Genomic DNA, 20742 nt, shown 5'->3' with positions numbered 1-20742 from the left:
GGGGGTGGTTGTACTCTCCAGTGTAATTCTGGGGAAAACCAGGATCACAGGGCTTTGCTGCTGGAGTCTCATGGAGTCTGTAACGGAGCAAATGTGGCAGCACCTGACAATGGCAGCAAATCAACTCACACTGCCGTGTGGAGTCCAAGACTTACTTATGTGGGAGCAGTGGAAGAGAAGTGCTTAGCTGGTACAAATAGCATTCGTTCAGAGAGAAACAATTTTCTGTTTCAATGATTTTTAATTAGAACTTTGTACATAGCATGTCAAGTAAGACCAGATCATCTGCTTTGGTGATATTGTTTGATGTGTAACTATTGATCAGAATGCAGACCTCATTGCTCTTCTTTGAACAGTGTGGTGGACTCTCGTAGTTGCACCTGAACTTAGTGCATGCAGCACTGCAAATGTCTGATAAATTTCACAGCAAACTTTGCAAAATGAGTGAAGTCATTGAACATCTTACACTGCTCTCAGTTCCTTGTCAACTCATTCCTGGCGCCGGTGTCAGCAGCTTCCTTCCAGTAATTCATCTCCATGGTAAAAGCTGGTGGTGGGGAAAGCCAGTCACCCCTGGTGTTCATGAATTCTCTGCATCTTCCTACATTTCTACCAGCACATTGCAGTTAGTACTCATAAACACAGGACTGGTTTCCATCACGGGACAGACTGTAATCTCATGCAGCACGTTTCAAACATTCAAGTTGACTGAGAGCAACGTGATGCTTTGGTGGCCAGATGCCTTTTAAGACATGGAGATCCAGGTTCAATTAGCACATGATCAGATGCACAGGTCTGTGAGATTGTTTTCAAACATGTTCTTTTGCTCGTTATTGAGAAAACAAGCCAGTTTTAAATGCACACACATTGTATAAGGAACTTAAAAGAAAACTGGATGCCAAGAACAGACTGAATTTTTTCTTCATCACAAATTACATATGCAATGTTATTTTCATAATTATTCATTTTTATCACCAGGGTAATTTGCTGCATTTATTTTGTGGCAATTTTTTTTTGGATTGCAGTACCTACTAACCACATATCTGAACTCTAATCTCAAATTTTAATGTGTAAGCAACTCATCACCAAGATTTGAACTTAAAAAGCATGCAGATGCACACATTGTTTTACTTTGAGCTCCATATGATACGTACTTCCTCTGATGGAAAATTGCACCAGGGTCCACTTTACTACCCTCAGCAGTTTCTGATCAACCACAACTTTATACTTCCTCCGATCATCCTTCAGTACATAAACTCAGTTCAGCTCCTTTCCTGATGGATGTTAATTGTCCATTACAGACAGTCTGCAAGTTGTTTGGATGTCACCTTTGTCGATTTGCTTAATGTTGTAAGGCAAATGGGGGTACCTTTTAAACTTTGAGAACTGGCTGATGTTATCTGAAAATGAAAGACAATTGAATTAAATATTTCTACATAAAGCACAAACATAGAAGTTGCAGGTTATTTATATTTTTCCACTTCTGCATATTTCTTTGCAGGTTTAAGGGGATGGTGGGTCAGAGAGTGTACACATGTTCATGGGCATCTCCAAATGGGCTAGTCCAGGGGAGAACCTCCAAGAGGTCAGTTTACAATTCCAATTGGGGTCACTTTTAAATTGACCTCATTTCCACTGGTTTAAGGCCTGCATAAGCTAGCCAAGACTTTTCCCTTCCCAGCGATCCCAAATGAAAACTGCTCTTGCACTGGAAACCTCCCATCAGGCTTGCTTCCCTCGGAGCGTTAAAGCAATCACCTTCAACGTCACAAACATTGCCCTTTGTGACAATGACCATCGTACTCTCATACTGCTCAACCTATTTGCAAGCTTCAATTAAGTAATTGTTTTGTCAATTACAAAGATTGTGTTACTTCAAAGATACAATTGCTTCAAAGATTTTGTCATCCAGCTAGTTGGATCACCTGGTATCATTCTATCCATCCAATCAATTGCACAGAATCACCTGCAACAACCTGTGTTTCAAGGCCACACAGCTACCTCTATTGCCCCACACGTCTCTTCTTTGCCCCCTTCCACTTCTGTCCACATACCATCACTTAATGACCTGATCTGAAAACACATCTTTTCCAAGGGCACCCAGCTCCACCTCAGCACCATCTTGCTCTTTCGTTTCATATCCGATTTGACATAACTGGTCATCCAACATTCAGGCCACAATGAAAAGGAATTTCCTTCAAGTAAATTGTTGGTCCCTGCCATAAACTCTGTTCTCTAACTATTGAATTTGTTCTTGTCCCTGGTCATTAAGATTGTTTGCAACTTTGGTGTCTCATTCTACAATTTATGAACATTTCAACCATCCGACACCCCCATGCATTATTTATCAATAATTCACTTACTTGGACTGATACATAGTCCCCGGGTTTGATAGAAGCACACAGGTCAGATGACCCGTCACATGGCATCAACAAATTGGGAAATATTACTTTGACGTTACCGTCATTTCTTCCACACAATTCTACCTTGGATCGTTTACTAGCCTGGGAATAAATAACAACATTAACCAGTTAGTAGGGGTATCTATACTGATGGCTGAAAGACTAATTGATATCTAAGGACATTTACAGGCATACATTAAGCTAAAGTTTCACAAAGTCTTGCTTTTTCTTAACAAAAGGTGATATTAGGAAAACATTTACATTTCTCCCAGTTGGGATTTAAAAGAAAATTAGAATAATCAAATACTTAAAATAAATAGAAAAAAAAGTAAACTGCTGTAAGATTATGGGGTATCTTCTCAGAGTACTTTATAACTTTCCCTTGTGAAGTTCTTTTAGTAATATGGAAAGTAATGCATAAAGGAAGCAACTTGTTCCTTCCTCCCTTTCTTGGGTGAACTTGGTATTTGTTTATTGTTGAGGGAAAAAAAAATCAGTTTTCTCAACAAGTTAAGACCATTACAAATAGAAACTTCTAAAGGCAATACATTGGAAGTCCTGATGCAGGCACAACCTCAAACCAATATAGAAGCCACCGTGAAGTTTTGTAACTCTGAAAGCTGAGTGTACAATTTGTTGTGGAAAATTACTGGAAACTAGGTTCAGTGCTGAAAAACCACGACTGGTTGAACTCTTGCGAACTAAAGTTCAAAAGATATTAACAGGATTTACCAATGATAAAGAATTTATTAATCTCATGGATTTACTAATTCTTTGTTGGGGAATTTGAAATTCTATATCGATAAGCATTATTGCATGCAATATACATTTCACTAACATTTGATTCCATACAAAATTGGATCAGGCAGGAAAATAAAATCTTTCATAACTATTACCCCATTTCAAAAAAGACAAACTCCAAGAATTAGAAAGACAGATGCGCAACATGGTTTTTTAAAAAATGTCAACTGAAAATCGATTTGAGTTGTACAGCACAGAAAGTGGTCTTTCAGCTCGCCCCACCTGTGCTAACCAACTTGCTCATTGACACTAATCCCATTTGCCAACATTTCTAGAGCCAACTGCAATTGAGATCATTTCCAAACTCACATTATGCTGAAAATAACCATCTAAATGGGTTGGAGGAGAAAAAGGATTAAGTACAAATATCTGAAACTATGGCTTAGATCATTACAAAAGCAAACCAAGCTTAACTAGGCCACACAAGAGATTCTGCAGATGCTGGAATCTGGAGCAACACACACACACACACACAATGCTAGAAGAACTCAGCAGGTCAGGCAGCATCTATTGAACTGAAAATGGAAGAATTTGTACTAAACGTTTCTCACATAGGAACATTATATGCAGTTATGAACTCTAGAAAGATTCGAAAGGGATTTATGAGTATGGTACTGGAAGCATGAGGTCACACCCGCCAATAAACAATGAATAGATTGGCTCTCTCTTCACTTCACATGGCAAGGTCGAAGAGCAGCTTAACAGATGTTTTTCAAATTATTTAAGGTTTTGATATGCAGGCACAGAAGATGTGTTTGCAAATCAGAAACTGTACATATGTAATAATCATCAATAGACTAAGCAGCAAATTCAGAAGTGGAGTGGAGAAATGTGGAACTCATTAACTCAGGAAGTAGTTGAGGTAAAAAAGCACATGCTTAAAAGGAAATAAGGAGAAAGGAATTGAAAGTAATGATAGTTGAACTTAAATGAGGAAGGGTGTAGAGGTCTAAGAAAAACAGGATGGGCTTAACTGGCAGGTTTCCATATGGTATATTAGTAATACAGTATCCTTGGATCAATGAATTTCAAAAGCATAGAGGGATGTGAAGAGGGGGCAAGATGATATCCAGAAATTGAGAGAACTTCAGAACTTCTGTGAAAGTAGTCTTGAAGGTGGTTGCTGCAAATAGTTATAATCATTTCTTTCATTTGCAAAATCTGAACCAGGCATGGGAAACATCCCTCAACGACTTCTCTTTTGGCTTGAGTCCTGATGAAGGGTTTCGACCTGAAACATCGACTGTTTATTTCCCTCCACAGATGTTGCCTGACCTGCTGAGTTCCTCCAGCATTTTGTGTGTGTTGCATAAGAATAATGTTCCTGGTTTTTGTTGCATATTTTCTTACAACATAGCAGGAAGCCTTTTTGGCCCATCAAGTCCGTGCCAGCTCACAGAGCACTCCCATTTCCCGACTAATTTTCCCTGTATTATTTTCCCCTGACATTCTACCACTCACTTCACACTAGGATCAATTTACAGTGGCAAATTAACCCAACATCTTTGGGAATGAGGCGGGAAACTGGAGCACCATGCAGTCACAGGGAGAACGTGTAAACTCCACAAGGACAGCAATGGAAATCAGGATTGAACCCAGGTCTTGGGAGGATTTGACTGCTTTGTGGGAGGGGATACAAGGCTTAGCAGAATGGTTTTAAGGACAGGCGAAAAGTGCCACCGGTTGCCTAAAAATTGGATTCTAGCTATTCTTGGCAATGAAAACATTCAGCGAGGTCTCCACAAAAAAAAAGAGAAATTGGCCAAAATCTTGTCTGAAGTGGTGTTTCATCAAGAAACAAATACTAAAATGTGACCTGTGTGGTCCCTGATGTGACCTCATCCAATTTAGACCATCTCCTGACACTTTCCTGTGCACTGCCCAGAAGGATGTCAGCTCCTAAAGGTGAACTCCACACAGCAGGCACACTTTGGATGCCCCAAGAGAGAGGCACTGAAGGACAGAGGAAGGCAGCCTGTGCTATCATGCAAATCCTGGTCAGCAAGATACACGCCAGGAGAAAGTTCCTATGCATCAGAGGAGGTTGGGGGAGCAGGAGATCTGCCAGAGACAGCTTAAGAGTCTCGCATTTGATGCTTAATCTTTGAAGAAATGCTACATCCACATCGACTCCTTGGAATTATACCACAACTGCTCCAAGTGAAGTAGGAGCATTCAGGGTGGCATTAAGAATCTCAAGTCTATGCATCAGATGCCCTGCATACGTTGTGGAAGGAGCACACCATCTCACAAACTACCCACCTGCTCATTTGTGCAGGTTCCCGTAATGGACCCATTACCCACCCTGGAAACCAGAAAACCAGAGTGGAAGGAAGATGCCCTCAATTCCAAGGACTTCCTGAAAAAAAAAATTAAGACACTACAACAGTCTCTTTCAGAAATGAGAAACCCTGTACAGTGAAGCAAAGCTGAGAGAAAGTTGTCATAAGTTATGAGAGGGTGATTTGTATACCACTGTTTGCACCTCCACAGTGGAGACCCTCATAGAACGTACATTATATATGGAGGTCTGAGTCTTTTAAGTGAGATCAGGAAATAAGCCACCAAGTAACTGAAGGATTCATTTATGGACCTGCATGCCAAGATGCATTATTTTGCAGGTCCCTCCTGCTTTATTATTGGTGTACTATAAGGGTGCCAAGGCTCTTTGTGAAGAGAAGGTAACAGTTTGCAATGAAGAATTTGGTTTTGTGAATCATTTTTCTACTTGGAAATCCCCTATTCTCAATAGAGTCAATGTCCGCCTCTTCTCAGTTGGGAGATGAGGATATGGGTGCTGATCGTCAAAATTCCTCTGCAGCCAACTTCTTCCTCCTGGTCCTCTTGCCCACTCAGCTCTGCCTTACAGCCCTCAGGCTTGGTCCTCCTCCTCCACCTGTGGATTTTATCTTCAACTGCAAATATTTTGCAGAATAATGTAGATATTGAAGAACCCTCCATATGTTTCCTGTGTCTATCACAAGATGCCCCTGCATTGATTCATGACAAATTCTTAAGGAGATCTGAGGTTTTTCACTACAACTCAAGTACTTGCATAGCTCTCCTTTTTATCAGTGTACACCTGCTATGTTTGGAGAATGCATTGGTAAGTAGAGCCAGAGAAATCGAGGGGTTCCTGTGTTTCCCCAGCATCTATTCATCAGCAGAACCGGGTCTTGAAAGTGTGCCAACAATGCTGACTTCCAAATGGCGAGGACGTCATGCCTGTTGGTAATCTGGCAATCACCCTGCAGAAACTTTACTCGTGACCTGCAATTCAGGGAGAGGAAAGTAGCTCCTTTTGTAAGTTGGTCCTGATTGTTGAGGGAAACCCCGATGGCCATGAGTGCAATCAATGCCTGCCTACACTTGTGGGAAACTAGCAATGTTGGTTAATCCCAGTATCCAGGTTGCCTTATACACCGCAATGAAATTAAAGTAGATCAAATAATTTCTTAAAACAACACCTGGGTTCACCCTTAACGGAGCAATGAGCAGCAAGCTGGGAGACATAGGAGAGTTTTTCTGTCGCTGCTTGGAAAGATCCTGTAGCGAGGAAGGTTTGGGTCAATAGAACCTTGCACCCACAGAGGGCATTCCTTGCACCAGAACGTGACTGAAGGTCTTCCTGCAGAAAGCCACACATCACAGAAATGGTTGGCTTGGAAAATCTTAGCTGCCAGATTGTACTCAATCACTGGCAAGTGATGGAAGTTCTCATTAACAATGGGATGAAGTGGCACTTACAAACCATCTGCTCACTTGGGTTTCATGAAGAATATTCCATTCCACATCTTATCACAGCCTTGATGCAAACATGGACCAAGGAACTGAATTCCAGAGGGAAGGTGGAAGTGATTGACTTCGTCGTCATAGCAGCTTCTGACCGAGTGTAGCAAATAGCCCTTGTAAAACTGAAGCCAATGGGCTTAAGGGGAAAACACTCAAAATGGTGGAGTTAAACCTCAAACAAAAGATGATTTATAGTTATTGGAGGTCAGGGGCTCATTAGGAGTTCTTCAGGACAGTGTCCCTAGCCCAACCATCTTCTGCTGCTTGATCAATGACCTTCCTTCCGTCATAAAGTCAGAAGTGGGATCGTTTGCTGATGATTGAACAATGCTCAATTCCATTTGAAACTCCTCAGCACATGAACCAGTTTATGTTTTCATGTTCTAAACAACATTTAGGCACAGGCTGATAAATAGTCAGTAATATTTGTGCCACAAAAGTGCCAAGCACTAACCGTCTCCAATAAAGCAGAGTTTAACCATTTTACCTGACATTCAAAGGAATTACCATCTCCAAGTCCCCCACCATCACATCCAGGGGTCACCAATATCTGGAAACTCAACCAGACCAGCCACGTAAATGCTGTGCTTTGAGAGCAGATTAGGGATGGATTTCCCAGTATCTTTTCGTCTGCAAAGCACAAGTCAGGAGTGTGAAGGAATACTCACCATTTGTCTGGATGAGTGCAGGTTCAACAACTCACATAGCTTGACACCATCCAGAACAAAGCAGACTGCTTGATAGATACCCCATCGACCACCTTGAAAATTCATTCTCACCACACAGTGGCCTCAGCATATACAACAGTAAATGTACTGCAGATACATAGGCAACTCTCACTTGAAAAATCTTTGTTCATTACCATCAAGAAGGAAAAGGTTAGCTATGTATGGAAACCCTACCATCTGCTGGTTCCTCTCCACATCACACACTAACCTGACTTGAAAATGTCATTGTTTCTTCACTCACTGGATTTAAACCCTCCATAACAGAACTTGTGATTGCAACACTTCAAGAACGTGGTGAACCACCATCTTCTTAAGGGTGATTAGAGATGGGAAACAAACATTGACTGTGCCAATGATGTCCAGATTCTGAAAAATGAATACATTTTGCAAAAGTGGAAATTTTACCAGCATTTTTGAGAACAAATTTAAAGTTGCGCATTTTTCTATGAAAATCAGCAATGCTTTCATTCTATATTCCTGCGTATACTTTCTCAATTTTTAATCTTTTAACTTTTTTTTAAGGCAGTGCAGAATTCAGAAGGACATGTAAGAAACAAAGAGAAAAAGGAGAGCTGAGGCTGGCAAACCGGAGAAGACAGAAGCAGGGAGGGGAAGGGGGAAGTTATGACAGGACAATACAGTAAGGTTGCCTATCTGAGATAATAGAATTCAGAAAAATGTTGTTTGCCACTGAGTGCTGTATTCTGCATCCTTTCAGACAGCCCCTCTAGTTGCCATGTCTACAACTTAAAACACACTTGCTCTCTTGCTTTTCCAATTCTGCTGACGGGTCCTTGACCCTAAACATCTGTTTTGCTGCTTGACTTGCTGAGTGCTTCCAGATTTTTCTGTTTTTGCAACTGTTTTAATATCGAATTATTTACTTTAAGATACAAGCTCGCAGTTCAAACTTTGACGACTTCTGCTTACCCCTTCCACTAGCACAACCTGCTTAGTTCCAATAAGTTCAGTGTTGAGTTTAGTTGCCTCCTCTCGGAACACAGCAATGAGTTCTTCCAATCGACGTTGCTTTACGACTGCAGGAACACTGTCCTTCATTCTATGATGGGCATGCGTCTTCTAGGAAAGATGGTTACAAAATCACTCAACTCTGCAGCACAATTTATTTCCAGCTTCTATGGCTAGCACCGTCAGCAGAGAGACCCCAAGGTAAATTAAAGGTGAAGAACACAGCAAATTTTCCACCACTTTAGCCACTTCTCTCAAAATAACTTTTTTTAAATGCAAATTTGACAGGTACAATAAAGGAATGGAAAATAATCTTCGTTGATGACAACATCAAATGCATTTGAAACTTCCTGCTTGGTTTTGTATAATCTTTCCATTCCCTTCAAAACTGCCATTACACACCTACCCTCAAACAAAAACTCCTCTGCCTTGGCAAATCACTTCCATTTCTCCACCTTTCGTTCCTCTTAAATCCTTTAACAGGCTACCAAATGTGTGTCTGTTTATCCCAGGACACCTTCGAGTCAAGTTTCTGCCCAGCAATGAAATGAAACAGTGTTTACTAAAAATCAAAGATGGGTGTCCTAAGTGACTGTGACAATGTCAGACTTCCCCCTCAGTGTTCTTGGCCTCGTCATAGTTGATCAAATTCTCCTCCACTCAAAACGCAAAAAAAATAAACTGCTGACGCTGGAAATCTAAAATAAAAATAGAAAATGCTGGACTTATTCAGGAGATCAGGCAATATCTGTGGATAGAAAAATAGTCATTGACCTGAAAATGCTGCCTGATCCAGTGAATATTTCCTCCATTTTCTGTTTTTATTTGATCCCACTCCAATGGCTCTCCAGTAATCAGCTGAAGAGGACCGCTATTTCCTGATTCAGTAGTCGGCTATCCATTTGTAGACAGAATAACCCACAATTATTTCTTTTCCTGCTCCTGTCCGTTACCTCTGGAGTCCGCCAGGGTCTGTCTAAGGCCCCATACATCTCAAAGACTTGCTACTTCCTTCTCATCTGAAAACAAAGCATGTTCTACATGTATGCTGATGTCATTAGGCTTTTACCTCTCCACTGTTGTTAAATTGTCAACATTCAACGTTGTTTAAAAAGGAAAACAACTAAACAATGGGAAAGCTGAAGTCATTGCTTCTGAACCCTGTTACATTCTGTTCCCTTACAACGAACCTCATCCTTTACCCATGACGACTGTTTGAAGCAAATTGTTCATTACCTTTACATTCCATATTGGACCCCAGCCACACATCCCTTCCATCAGAGTTACCTGCAGACATAACAGCTGGGATTTGCTGCTGAATACTTCAATCCATACCTTTGTACAACTAGACATGTCTAGCCTGGCATTTTCCTGGCCAGCCTTTCATTCTCCACGCTCCGTAACTCGAGATCATCCAATTCTCTGCTATCTCCTAAATTTAAACTCACATCTATTTACCTGTAACCCTTGTGGGCTTCCAGTCTGGCATCATTTCAATCTTACAATTTTTAATAATGTTTTCAAGGAACTCCATTGCCTTACTAGTCTACATCTGTCATCTTCGCTAGCTTGAAAGCCCTCCAAGATCTGTGCTTCTCTAAATCTGGTCCCTGATGCAGTCATAATTTTAGTTCCACCACCATTCCCTCACTTGCTATCAGCTGCCCAAGCCCCAAACACAGGAATTGCTATCTTAAAACTCCACACCTTTCTACCTCTTCCTATGATACCCTTTTGACTAGGATTTTAGTCATCTGCCCTGATATCATCTTGTGTGGATTGATAAACAACCTTATTTGGCAATGCTGTTAGGAAGTTTGGTTAATAAGGATACAGTATAAATAAAAGTTGCTGTCGTTGAAAACTGCTTTTTTAAAACATGGACTGATAGTAAAGGATTCCAAAAACGATTTAAATTATAAATCCCAAAGTCACCTATTTTTTTTTATGATAAGGCCATGTTTCTCATTCATCAACTTGCAATGGAAAGAATGGTAACTACGTAATTACAAAAGACATTCCACCTTCTCTCAACAAATCAAGAGATTAAATAATTTGTGTAACTCACCTTTCTCATGCTGTAAGCAAAAAGATATCCCACATTATATCGGACCTGCCGAAGAAGAGATATGGTCTGCAAGTGATCGTCCTCCGTCTCCCCACAAAATCCAGCAATGAAATCACTACTGAGGCTCACACCTGTTTGTGTAATGTACAACAAAATACAAATCTGACATCTAAATACTGCAAACAAACTGTATTACTCAAGTCCTTCATTACTGGTCTATTCTTGTTCTTCTCCATAACAATTTTAAAAACTTGGAATTATGGTTACAGTCTCTGAAATGTTTTACCACTGACACTCTCTCCACCTGCCTGGCTCTGTTCCCTAAGATTAAACTTACAACTGATTGTGCAATGTACCTTAAAATAAAAAATAGGTAAGTTTGACATGTAACTATTATAAACTACATTATATAACAAAAATACTGAATGGTTACATATTGACTAGAACTGCACATGTAGGAGATGCTGCATTGTATGTAAACCAAGCTGGGTCAAAGCTAACACTTAGCTTTGACAGAACAATTTTACAGCCAACTGTGATTTAAGTCAACATAAAGCCATACCACTACCCACCCAACCACTTCAAAATTTTACCTTAAACTCTGTCTCCCACGGAAGGAGTAAGTGTTTGACTTGCTAACCTTCCTGTTGGCAATTTATTGGCTTTCAAGCCCCATTACAAAACCCAGCAAGAATTGGACCAGATTTCCCCTGCATCAGAGGACGAGCTAGTTCCTCTTCTTTTTGATGAATCATTCCATCCCAGTCCCGCCACTTCAGTAGCTACATTTCTACTTTAATCCACCCCTTCATGAACAGTACTTTCTTCCCCACTCTCGTTAGCTGTAGTGGACCCTCATATGGGATTAATGTAGACGGGCACAGAAGTTGAAATGGACATGGTGCATCGAAGACCAGTTTCTGTGCTGTACAACTCTGACTCGATGTTTAGGACTCCATGAATATCCTGATCTCACAATTCCCTTTTATGGAAATCTGCTTCTGACCAACAACATTTCCCAGTGACAAAATTAATTCCCTCCACTCTACATTTCTCTATCCCTGATGGGCGAGTATTCCATACCTCCTCCTCTTCACAAACCAGCACATCCAATCATGCCAGCATTACCCACATCCCATGAACAAATAAAGACAGGAAAAATATTGACAACAGCAGGCCACCAAAATACTCTTCTTTCGTATGGCAACAGATACCCAACTCCAAATTCTGAATCAATGTCTAGTGTTGACGTTCATAAAATGCAAATACCATCTCAGTTGAGATGTTACCAAATATTTTATATAAAGAGTGACCAGTGGTTCCTTAACTATCAGGGGGTTTTGCTTAATTTTGCAAGGAATGTTTAAATTCTGATAGAATAATAAATCATCTTTCTAGATAAAACCAATTCAACTATCACTTTTATGACAAAACTACAGCATCCTAACTGACCAACTGTGCTGGAAACAAGAGGACAATCACTTTGTTGTAGTAGGAGATAGAGCAGATATGCAAGCCTATCATGAGAAGTGTAGGGGGGAATTTTAACTTCACTACTAACTAGGATTGCCTTCGTGTAAAAGGCTTAGATGGGGCAGAATTTCTGAAATGCATCCAGGAGAGCTTTTAGAGACAGTTTGTGGAAAGTCATACGAGAGAAGGGTCAGTATTGCACCTAATCTATAGGAATACAGCCAGACAGGTGGGAAGAGTTCCAGTGAGAGTGCACTTTGAACATTGTGCCTATAATTCTAGGTTTTAAGATTGTTATGGAGGACACAGATAGACCAGTAACTAAAGTGCTGAACTGGTAAAAAGATGATTTCAATATTACAAGATAGGAGCTGGCAAAGGTAAACTGGTGGAAGTTGCTTGTAGGCAAGTCTACACGTGACCGATGGGAGTGATGCGAAATAAATCAAAGGAGATGCTCACATTATGGAGGGGTTGCGTTCCCAGAAAACCGTCCACACCATAATTTTCTGTTGTCCCAACTCCCTTGGCCCATTGAATCCAATGTTATAAGCAGAGATGCATTCCTACAGAATGCATTTCCTCTCTTATTAGGCCATTTTATTTCAACGACAGTGGCCCCCTGCCATTCTTTAATGGCTGAGGCCAACATTAGACTCTGGGGATGGACAAGGTGCATGCAAAAGTAAATAATTTTTGTCAATTTTTATATTTAGTCACTCAGTGCAATAAGATTTGGATGTGACGTCAGTGTATCGATTGGATTGGCAGTCACAGCTGAGTCCCCCCCTTTGCCAGTCCCTCTCCAGTCTGAGGACATGTGAACAGACGTCTTAAGAGTGCAGTGCTGCTGTACTCTTCATCTGGAAGGCATTTTCTCTGATGCACAAGGCTCATGGATTAGGAATGGGTTTAGGAAGAATGACTATCAGGGAAAGGGATGGGATTCAAAGACCAGGGTTCATGGGATAGTGTAGAAGGAGTTTGGGTGGGGTAATGAGTTAAAGCATGGTGACTTGGAGTAAAGGTCAAAGGATTACTTTAAGGAGCTGACCATGGCTACCACAGCTCTCCACAACGCTGTGCATCAGATTAGGAAATTGGTGCTTGATGTTTCTGAGATATGTTAACAATCTGCATTTGAATCTGAGAGCTATGATTTGCAAGTTTGCAGATTACTTGAACATTGGTGATGTTGCTGATAGCAAGAAGGGTAGTCTTCAGCCACTGAACGATATTCATGTTTGTAGGATGGGCGGGCAAATGACAGAATAAATCTAATCCTGAAAAATGTTAGGCTTTGGCATAATTAGTAAGACTAGGATATACATAATGAACGAAAGGACTATAGGAGGCACTGATGAACCGATAGATCTTGGCATGCATATTCAAGGATCTCCAAAGGCAACTGCACAGGTAGATAAGGTGATTGAGACTTACAGGATACTTGCTTTCATTAGACAGTTCATGGAATATAAAATGACATTATGGCACAACTATACAACTTGGCCACAGCTGGAGTATTCTGTGCAGTTCTGGTCACCACACGATAGGAAGGATGTGATTGTGGTGCAGATTCACCAGGGTGTGACCCGGATGGATCACTTCAACTGAGAAGACTGGATAGGCTGCGTTTGTTATCCTTGCAGTAGAGAAGACCAAGCGGGGAAACCTTTCTGAGGTAAACAAAATTATGAGGGGCATAGCAGGGTAGATAGTGAGAAACTATTCCCCTTAGTATAGGTGTTTATAATCAAAGGGTTTATGGGGTAGGAGGTTTTTAACCCAGAGGGTACCTGAAATCTGAAACACACTGCCTGAGGGGATGGTAACGGCAGGTACTGTCACAACATTTTAGCATGTAGACAAGCACTTGAAATGCCATGACATGGAAGGCTACAGGCCAAGTGCTGGAAAATAAGATCAGTACATTAGGGATTTGATGGCCAGCATGGAGACGAGGCTGAGGATGTGTATCCTTAGTGTATTACTGTGATAACACCTGCCCGTCACCATTTGACAAGGTGAGACAAGCAAGCAGCTTTCCACTATGAAATGTAACCGAACTTGCATCATGCACACCTAGATTACTCCACTTTCAGCAAAAGAACAGGAAAACTTGAGTTCATTGATACTCGTTTTATAGTAAGGCTCTGGTCGAAAACCATGAGTATGAACTTACCTGGGATGATCTTGCATATATGCTCAACTAGTTCCAAATATGTTTCTCTCGTATACCTGGGATTAAACAGTATTAAATTACAAAATATCAAAATTAACAGTTACTTATCACCTCTAAAAGTAGACAAGTCATACATGTATGTCCCATAGGACAATAAACAGTAAAATACATGAAATATCAGCAAGTGCACGCATTCAAATTTTGAGGGAGTGGAGGAAAAGGCTTTCAAAGTTGAGAATAAATAATGCAGAATTGAAATGATCAGAGAGATATCCCAGAAGCAGATTTGCCACCAAATGTGAAGTGAGGGTTACATGGAGGCAGAAGGATGAGGAGACATGCTGTCAGGAATGGCTGAAGAGGGTTGCAGAGCCCAAGGCGAGATGGACAGTGATGCAAGTTGTGAGGAATTTTCAACTTCACACACTGAAAACCAATACAAGCCGATAAGACATGCTCGGTAAATGAGGTAGAGAATAGATGAGTCTGCACTGTGACTTCTCATAGGATCTTCCACTCATCACACAACTGCATTTAATTCCAAATATCTTGCCTTTGCTGCAATAAAGTTCAAGGAAACCTCATTTCAACCTGTACAGGCCTGAACGGTACACTAACATTTGCTAAATGGAAGACTGAGTGAAGCTCAAAATTACCCGAAACTCAAGATTGCAAGTTCAGGTTGCAATTGGTCTAACATAGATCACTTTCACATTTCTTGGGAACCACCTTGGAGCAAAAGCAAACATTAGAGACAAGATCCATCAACACCTCTTTACAGATGGCAGAGCCTTTTGCCAACCAAGGAAAAAGCTGCTTGGAGGCCAAGACATCAAACCCAGCACCAAGGTCCACTAAGCAGCAGTGACCGCTGTCCTCCAGAAGGTATCACATAGCACTGGAGAAATATCGTCAATGGTATCTTCACAAAATCACCAACAGGATGGGAGAACCTGGTTCATTGTCCTCTCCCAAGCCAATGCCCCCATCATACAGATTCTGATCACACACAGATGGTTGCAGTAGACGGGCCGCGCTGTCTGCATACCTCAGTCTTCCCATTGGAAATCCTGACCCATGACGGCACAAAATGGAAAAGGAACAGCCAGGTAGGCATGTGGCACCTTAAATCACAACAGTGAGAGCATGCACAGGTCACGTCACTGAGGGGCAGCACACATAATCCATTCACCCATCCCATCAAGCACCATGTGCTCCACTTGTGCAATCTCCCAAAGGAAGCTTCAGCCACCTTAGAACTGACAGAATGGAGTGGAAGCAATCCAAAAGGAATGCTCAAGAAGAACTGCCTCACTGTAATTTGTATCAGTTACACACTAAAAGTATACTCCATTTACAACAATGCTACCAATCTAATGTATGAACACCACTGAGTAGTAGGGCTGATAGATTTGTTCCTGTGTTGTATGTTCTATGAAGATCTACGTGATTGGTCACTTAGACTAATGTTGTTTAACAGAGAAATTAACACAAAGTTGTATACCCTCGTCGCATAGCTTTAAGTATGACCGTGCTCCCACTTTGTGCCGGCAAATGGATCTGTTTGCAAATGTTGGGTCTCTCCTGGATAAGCTGCAAAACCTAAGGAGAGTAAATATAAAAGGGGGAAAGAATCAATTTACAAAATCAGTGAGAGCATATTGAACCAAAAAAGTACAGATTTCTACCATCTGCAGTTACAGCACATTCATACAAATGTATTAAAGGATGATGACAAAATTTCATTTTTGCAATTTCTAACATAGTAAACAAAACAAGGAAGTAAAATATAGGCAGAACAAGACCAAATCAACAGTTCACCAATAACATTTGCTAAACCATGTTGAGATGGAACTTGCAGCAGAGATTTTAGGATTCATCTTCTGTCCATTTTCTACTTTCTTGTCTTAACTCTTTGTAATGTCTTCTCATTTCCTGCTGATTCAATGAGTACTACTGCCACAGATTTCTCAGTTTGTACAAATGGTTCATAAGCAAAGTGTGTTACTTTGATGGAACAGGAACGCAAGAAGCTGCAGAGAGTAATGGACTCTGCCCAATATAGACCTCCCCACATCGGGAGTATCTACAGGAGGCGCTACCTCAGGAAGGCAACATATGTCATCACAGATCCCCACCATCCGGGCCGTGCCATCTTCTTGCAGCTACCATCAGGCAGGAGGTACAGAAGCCTGAAGTCCCACACCACCAGGTTCAGGAACAGCGACTTCCCTTCAACCGTTCAGTTCTTGAACCAACGGTACAACTCTAATCACTACAGTTTAGCAACACTTGGATCACTTTGCACTAAAATGGACTTTGTTTTTTTTTTGTTCTAATTGTGTTCTTTCTTGTAAAAATTGTCTAATTTATGTCTTTCTTGTGAATGCTGCTTATCTGATGCTATGTGCTTGTGACGCTGCTGCAAGTAGGTTTTACATTGCACCCGAGCACACATGTGCTTGTGCATCTGACAGTAAACTTGACCTTGAATGTTATTGCCACATATCTTGCTCTTATTCTGAACTACAAAGAGTATTATCATTATTATTTCCAGCTATAAAATGTAAATGCATGAGCAAATATACCTCATCTGGGAAATCCTTGGGGTGAGGTGACGTGAAACGGATTCTCATCTCAGGATCAATCCTTGAAACCTGATCCAATAAGCAAGCAAAACGCAAGCCTCCCAGTTTGTTCCTGTATATGGTACTAAACCCACGGCTCAAGGTTGTCGGTTCCCTTGTGTGAAACTGAATCTCGGATGTATCACAGTAACTGTTGACATTCTGTCCCAGTAATGTAACCTCCTTCACTCCCTGCAATCAAGAGTCACAATTGTTTCATCAGATTCAGTAAACACTTCAGCAGATTCTTATTATTCTTTCCTTCCATTAATCTTTGCTCTGTCTTAGAAAAGCTTTTACAAGTCAATAAAGACAGATCAATTATAGACTTATAGAGGGATACAGCATGGAAGCAGGCCCTTCAGTCCACTGAGTGCCCAGCAACCACCCATTTACACTAACCCTACATTAATGTAATGCTTTTTATTCTCCCCACATTCCCCCACCCCACCACCCCCCAGAATGTGGGAGGTTGTTTCTAAGGCTGGCAAATCTCAGCAAGACCATTTTGTAATTGGTTTCCCAGATTCAAATAACATTGGTTCAGAGTTGGAGGGTTGGGTGTTGTAACCAGGGGCCAAACCATCAGCATGCACAGTGATTACACCACAACACCGTCGGCAGTGTCTCTAGTAGTAAAAACTGAAGTTGCTGTTAATGAGCCTTTGCTACCGCACAGAGATGCAAGCATCTCTAGCAGAATCTGCAGAAATCAGTGATCTAACAAAGAAATGAACGGAAATTACAAGCTAATATTTCTTGAAAAAAAAGCCCCATTGCTTTGGCTGCATTGTAATTGTGTTTTTAGTTCTGAATGCTACACCAAGCCATATTTACCAATTAGTAACCTCTCTGGCCCCAGTAAAACTAATTCTGTATACACGTAATTTCCTTCAAATTTTAAAAAATAGATCTTATTTCTACGTTTTTTTGTTAAAAAGTTAATCTTGCAAACATCTCATCTTTCTTTCATTGTTTAAAATATAAAATAACAATTGGGCCTTTTACTTGCTCATCTCTAGTTTGAGAATTCTCTAGTTTGATTGGCTACTTAACTAGCTGGATTATATCACTGTAGCTGGAATCCAGGGGTCTCTCTACTACCAACTGATAGCATACACTTATGCCACAGAGATTGCTGAGTGTTTCTGGGGAGTTTTCAGTATGATCAGCAGTATCCATCTTCACCATTCACTACAAGACCAGGCACAAAGTCACATTAACATTCAACCACTGAAGAACACACAGCACCTGGCTAATTCTGCAGATGACCAGATTCAGCAATTAAAAAAAAATCACAGCCATTTCTTCTTCACTTAATCATTTCATATCGTATCGATTAATTTATGATATGAAGGCATAAAATATCATTGACAACGTATGTTATTAAAAACCAAAATGAAATTGCATTATCCATGACATTTAATATTTTTACATTAAGTGATGGTTACCAATCACTTCTCCATTTTAATTCAACCCATTTGTTAAAAAAAGTCAGGTACTGCATCTGGATCTGGCCCTTCAGCTTTAAGTTGACCATAGCCTGTGTCTGCAGGATAACCCATACACTTCAATGGAGTTGCAAACCTTGATTTAAAAGTGGAGGGTTGTTTCTTTTATTCATTTTTAATTAATCTTAATATTTCTAGTTAATTCATAGAAGTTGGTGCTTTTAAATACATTTTTTTGAACTATATTTTGAAATCTGCATCAGAGACATTTAAGTAATTCTAGGAAAGAAGATCTGACAAATTGCTTGCAAGTAACAGGAAAAAAGATTTTTTGTTAGATTTTTTTGAACACTGGATAGACAATATTTTCTAAACTGCTTATATTTTCCTCTTGTTGAAAGATCATTACTCAAAATTCAAAACTGGGGTTACCTGGTCTGAAAGGATTCTGACTTCTTGTAAAATGGAAGAAATTGGTCTGCTTCTCTCTCGCCCACGTGTGAAAGGAACGATGCAATAGCTACACATGTTGTTGCATCCCCGCATGATAGAGCTAGAACAAGGGAAATACCTTCTTTCAGCTGGAACCTGCCCAGTTTTATCAGTACTATGATAGTTTCCTCAAGCAATTATCATGGAATAAATAATAACCATACACCTAAATAACAATGTATTGCACTACAGAATAGTTATTACATTAGATACAAGAATGCACATGAGCACTGAAAAAAGTTATTCCAGTCTTGATGTAAATCATTGAGACTTTAGAAATACCAGCTAAATTAGTAAAGTGGATATTAAGATCACAGCCACTGTATGGGCAGTAGGGCCAACTACTCTTGCAAATGCAGAGGAGGTGCCAGGTTTTTGCTGCCAGAGCTGGAATTCACAGATCATGTGCATCAGTGGGACTGCATGATTTGGAAAGAAACGTGCTCATGGTGGTGTTCTACTGGACCTGCTGCCCTTGCTGTGGGGTGTAAAGGTTATAGATTTGGATGATGCTGTTAAAAACCCTTCACAGGTTTCTGCAGTGCATCCTGTACACGCTGCAGCTGTAGCCATTGTGCCCTGGTTAGGATGGGGTGTAGGGTTTCAATCAAGCCAGCTGCTGAGCCTTGGATGACATCACCCAAGTACCTATGGAGCTGCACTCACCCAGTATTTTATAAATGTGTGACTTTTACTGTGTAGAAAGTACAAAGTCTTTGGGAAGTCAGGAGGTGAGCCACTCTGCAAAGTATCTAACCACTGACTTACTTGTTGCTATAATTATATTATTCATGCAGTTAAGTTTCTAATCAATGGCAATCTAACAGGATGTTCAGTGAAAGATTTGATGATAAACAGTACCTTAAGCTTCTAGGTGATGTGGTTAAGCTCATTATGTAATATATGAATGTAACTGTACCTTAAGCAATTGTACCCTAAGGAAGGTTTTTTACCCAGAAAGTGGTTGGTGCATGGAATGCGCTGCCTGGGGCGGTGGTGGAGGCAGGTACGTTGGTCAAATTCAAGAGATTACTAGATAAGCACATGGAGGAATTTAAAATAGAGGGATATGTGGGAGGAAGCGGTTAGATAGTCTTAGGCGAGGTTTAAAGGTCGACACAATATTGTGGGCCAAAGGGTCTGTATTGTGCTGTACTGTTCTATGTTCAATCATCAGGCAACATTTCCACTTCTCACGAAGTGAAGGTCACTGATGAAGCAACTGTAGATGGTTGGGCATAGGCCACTGCCTTGGGAAACTCCTGTAGATGTTCAGTAGCTGAAATGATTAGCCTTAAATTATCACAGCCACTTTCCTTTATAGTTCCAGTCAGTAAAGAATTGTTTTCTACTCACTGAACACAAATTAGTAAATTAAAATCACACATACATAAATGCAGTTTTTGTCTTGGAATTGACTTGAACCGGCATGACATCTGCATAGGTTTCATCAAATGACAACAAAACATTCACAGCCTTTTGGCCTGTTTCAGCGACTGTGAGAAGTCTGGGAAGATCACGGTATGAATCTGGTCCAGCAAGAACATCAACAAGCTTCTCTTTTTCCAGGATTTCCTCTTTCAGTCTCTCAGCCATGCAGCCTATCATAAATCAGTAACACTGTTAGTTGATTGTATTGACCAGATTGACAATAGGAATACCTTGCTTAAATTGTATAACTGTAAAGACATAACATTATAGATGTATCTTACACATATGAACCACTATCACTGGGTTACTTCTCTGTCCTTATACAT

The 20742-nt window shown here is 40.5% G+C and overlaps 1 protein-coding gene across 1 annotated transcript; it reads right to left on the bottom strand.

The window, feature by feature from the left end:
• Nucleotides 1–221: 221 nt before the first annotated feature.
• Nucleotides 222–20593, bottom strand: cdk5rap1 (CDK5 regulatory subunit associated protein 1). The gene is made up of 9 exons (XM_052031213.1): nt 20376–20593; nt 18926–19046; nt 17004–17234; nt 15920–16017; nt 14416–14471; nt 10761–10891; nt 8654–8803; nt 2364–2504; nt 222–1400 (listed from the first exon to the last, which is right to left on the bottom strand). Exons 1-9 carry the CDS (start codon nt 20591–20593, stop codon nt 1296–1298), a joined length of 1251 nt encoding a protein of 416 aa, XP_051887173.1. The 3' UTR covers nt 222–1295.
• Between the last annotated feature and the right edge of the window lie 149 nt (nt 20594–20742).

Source organism: Pristis pectinata, chromosome 16, assembly GCF_009764475.1.
Source record: "Pristis pectinata isolate sPriPec2 chromosome 16, sPriPec2.1.pri, whole genome shotgun sequence".
NCBI classification, from domain to species: domain Eukaryota; kingdom Metazoa; phylum Chordata; class Chondrichthyes; order Rhinopristiformes; family Pristidae; genus Pristis; species Pristis pectinata.
Note: the sequence above shows the minus strand (reverse complement) of the source record. Positions and strands in the feature narration are given on the sequence as shown.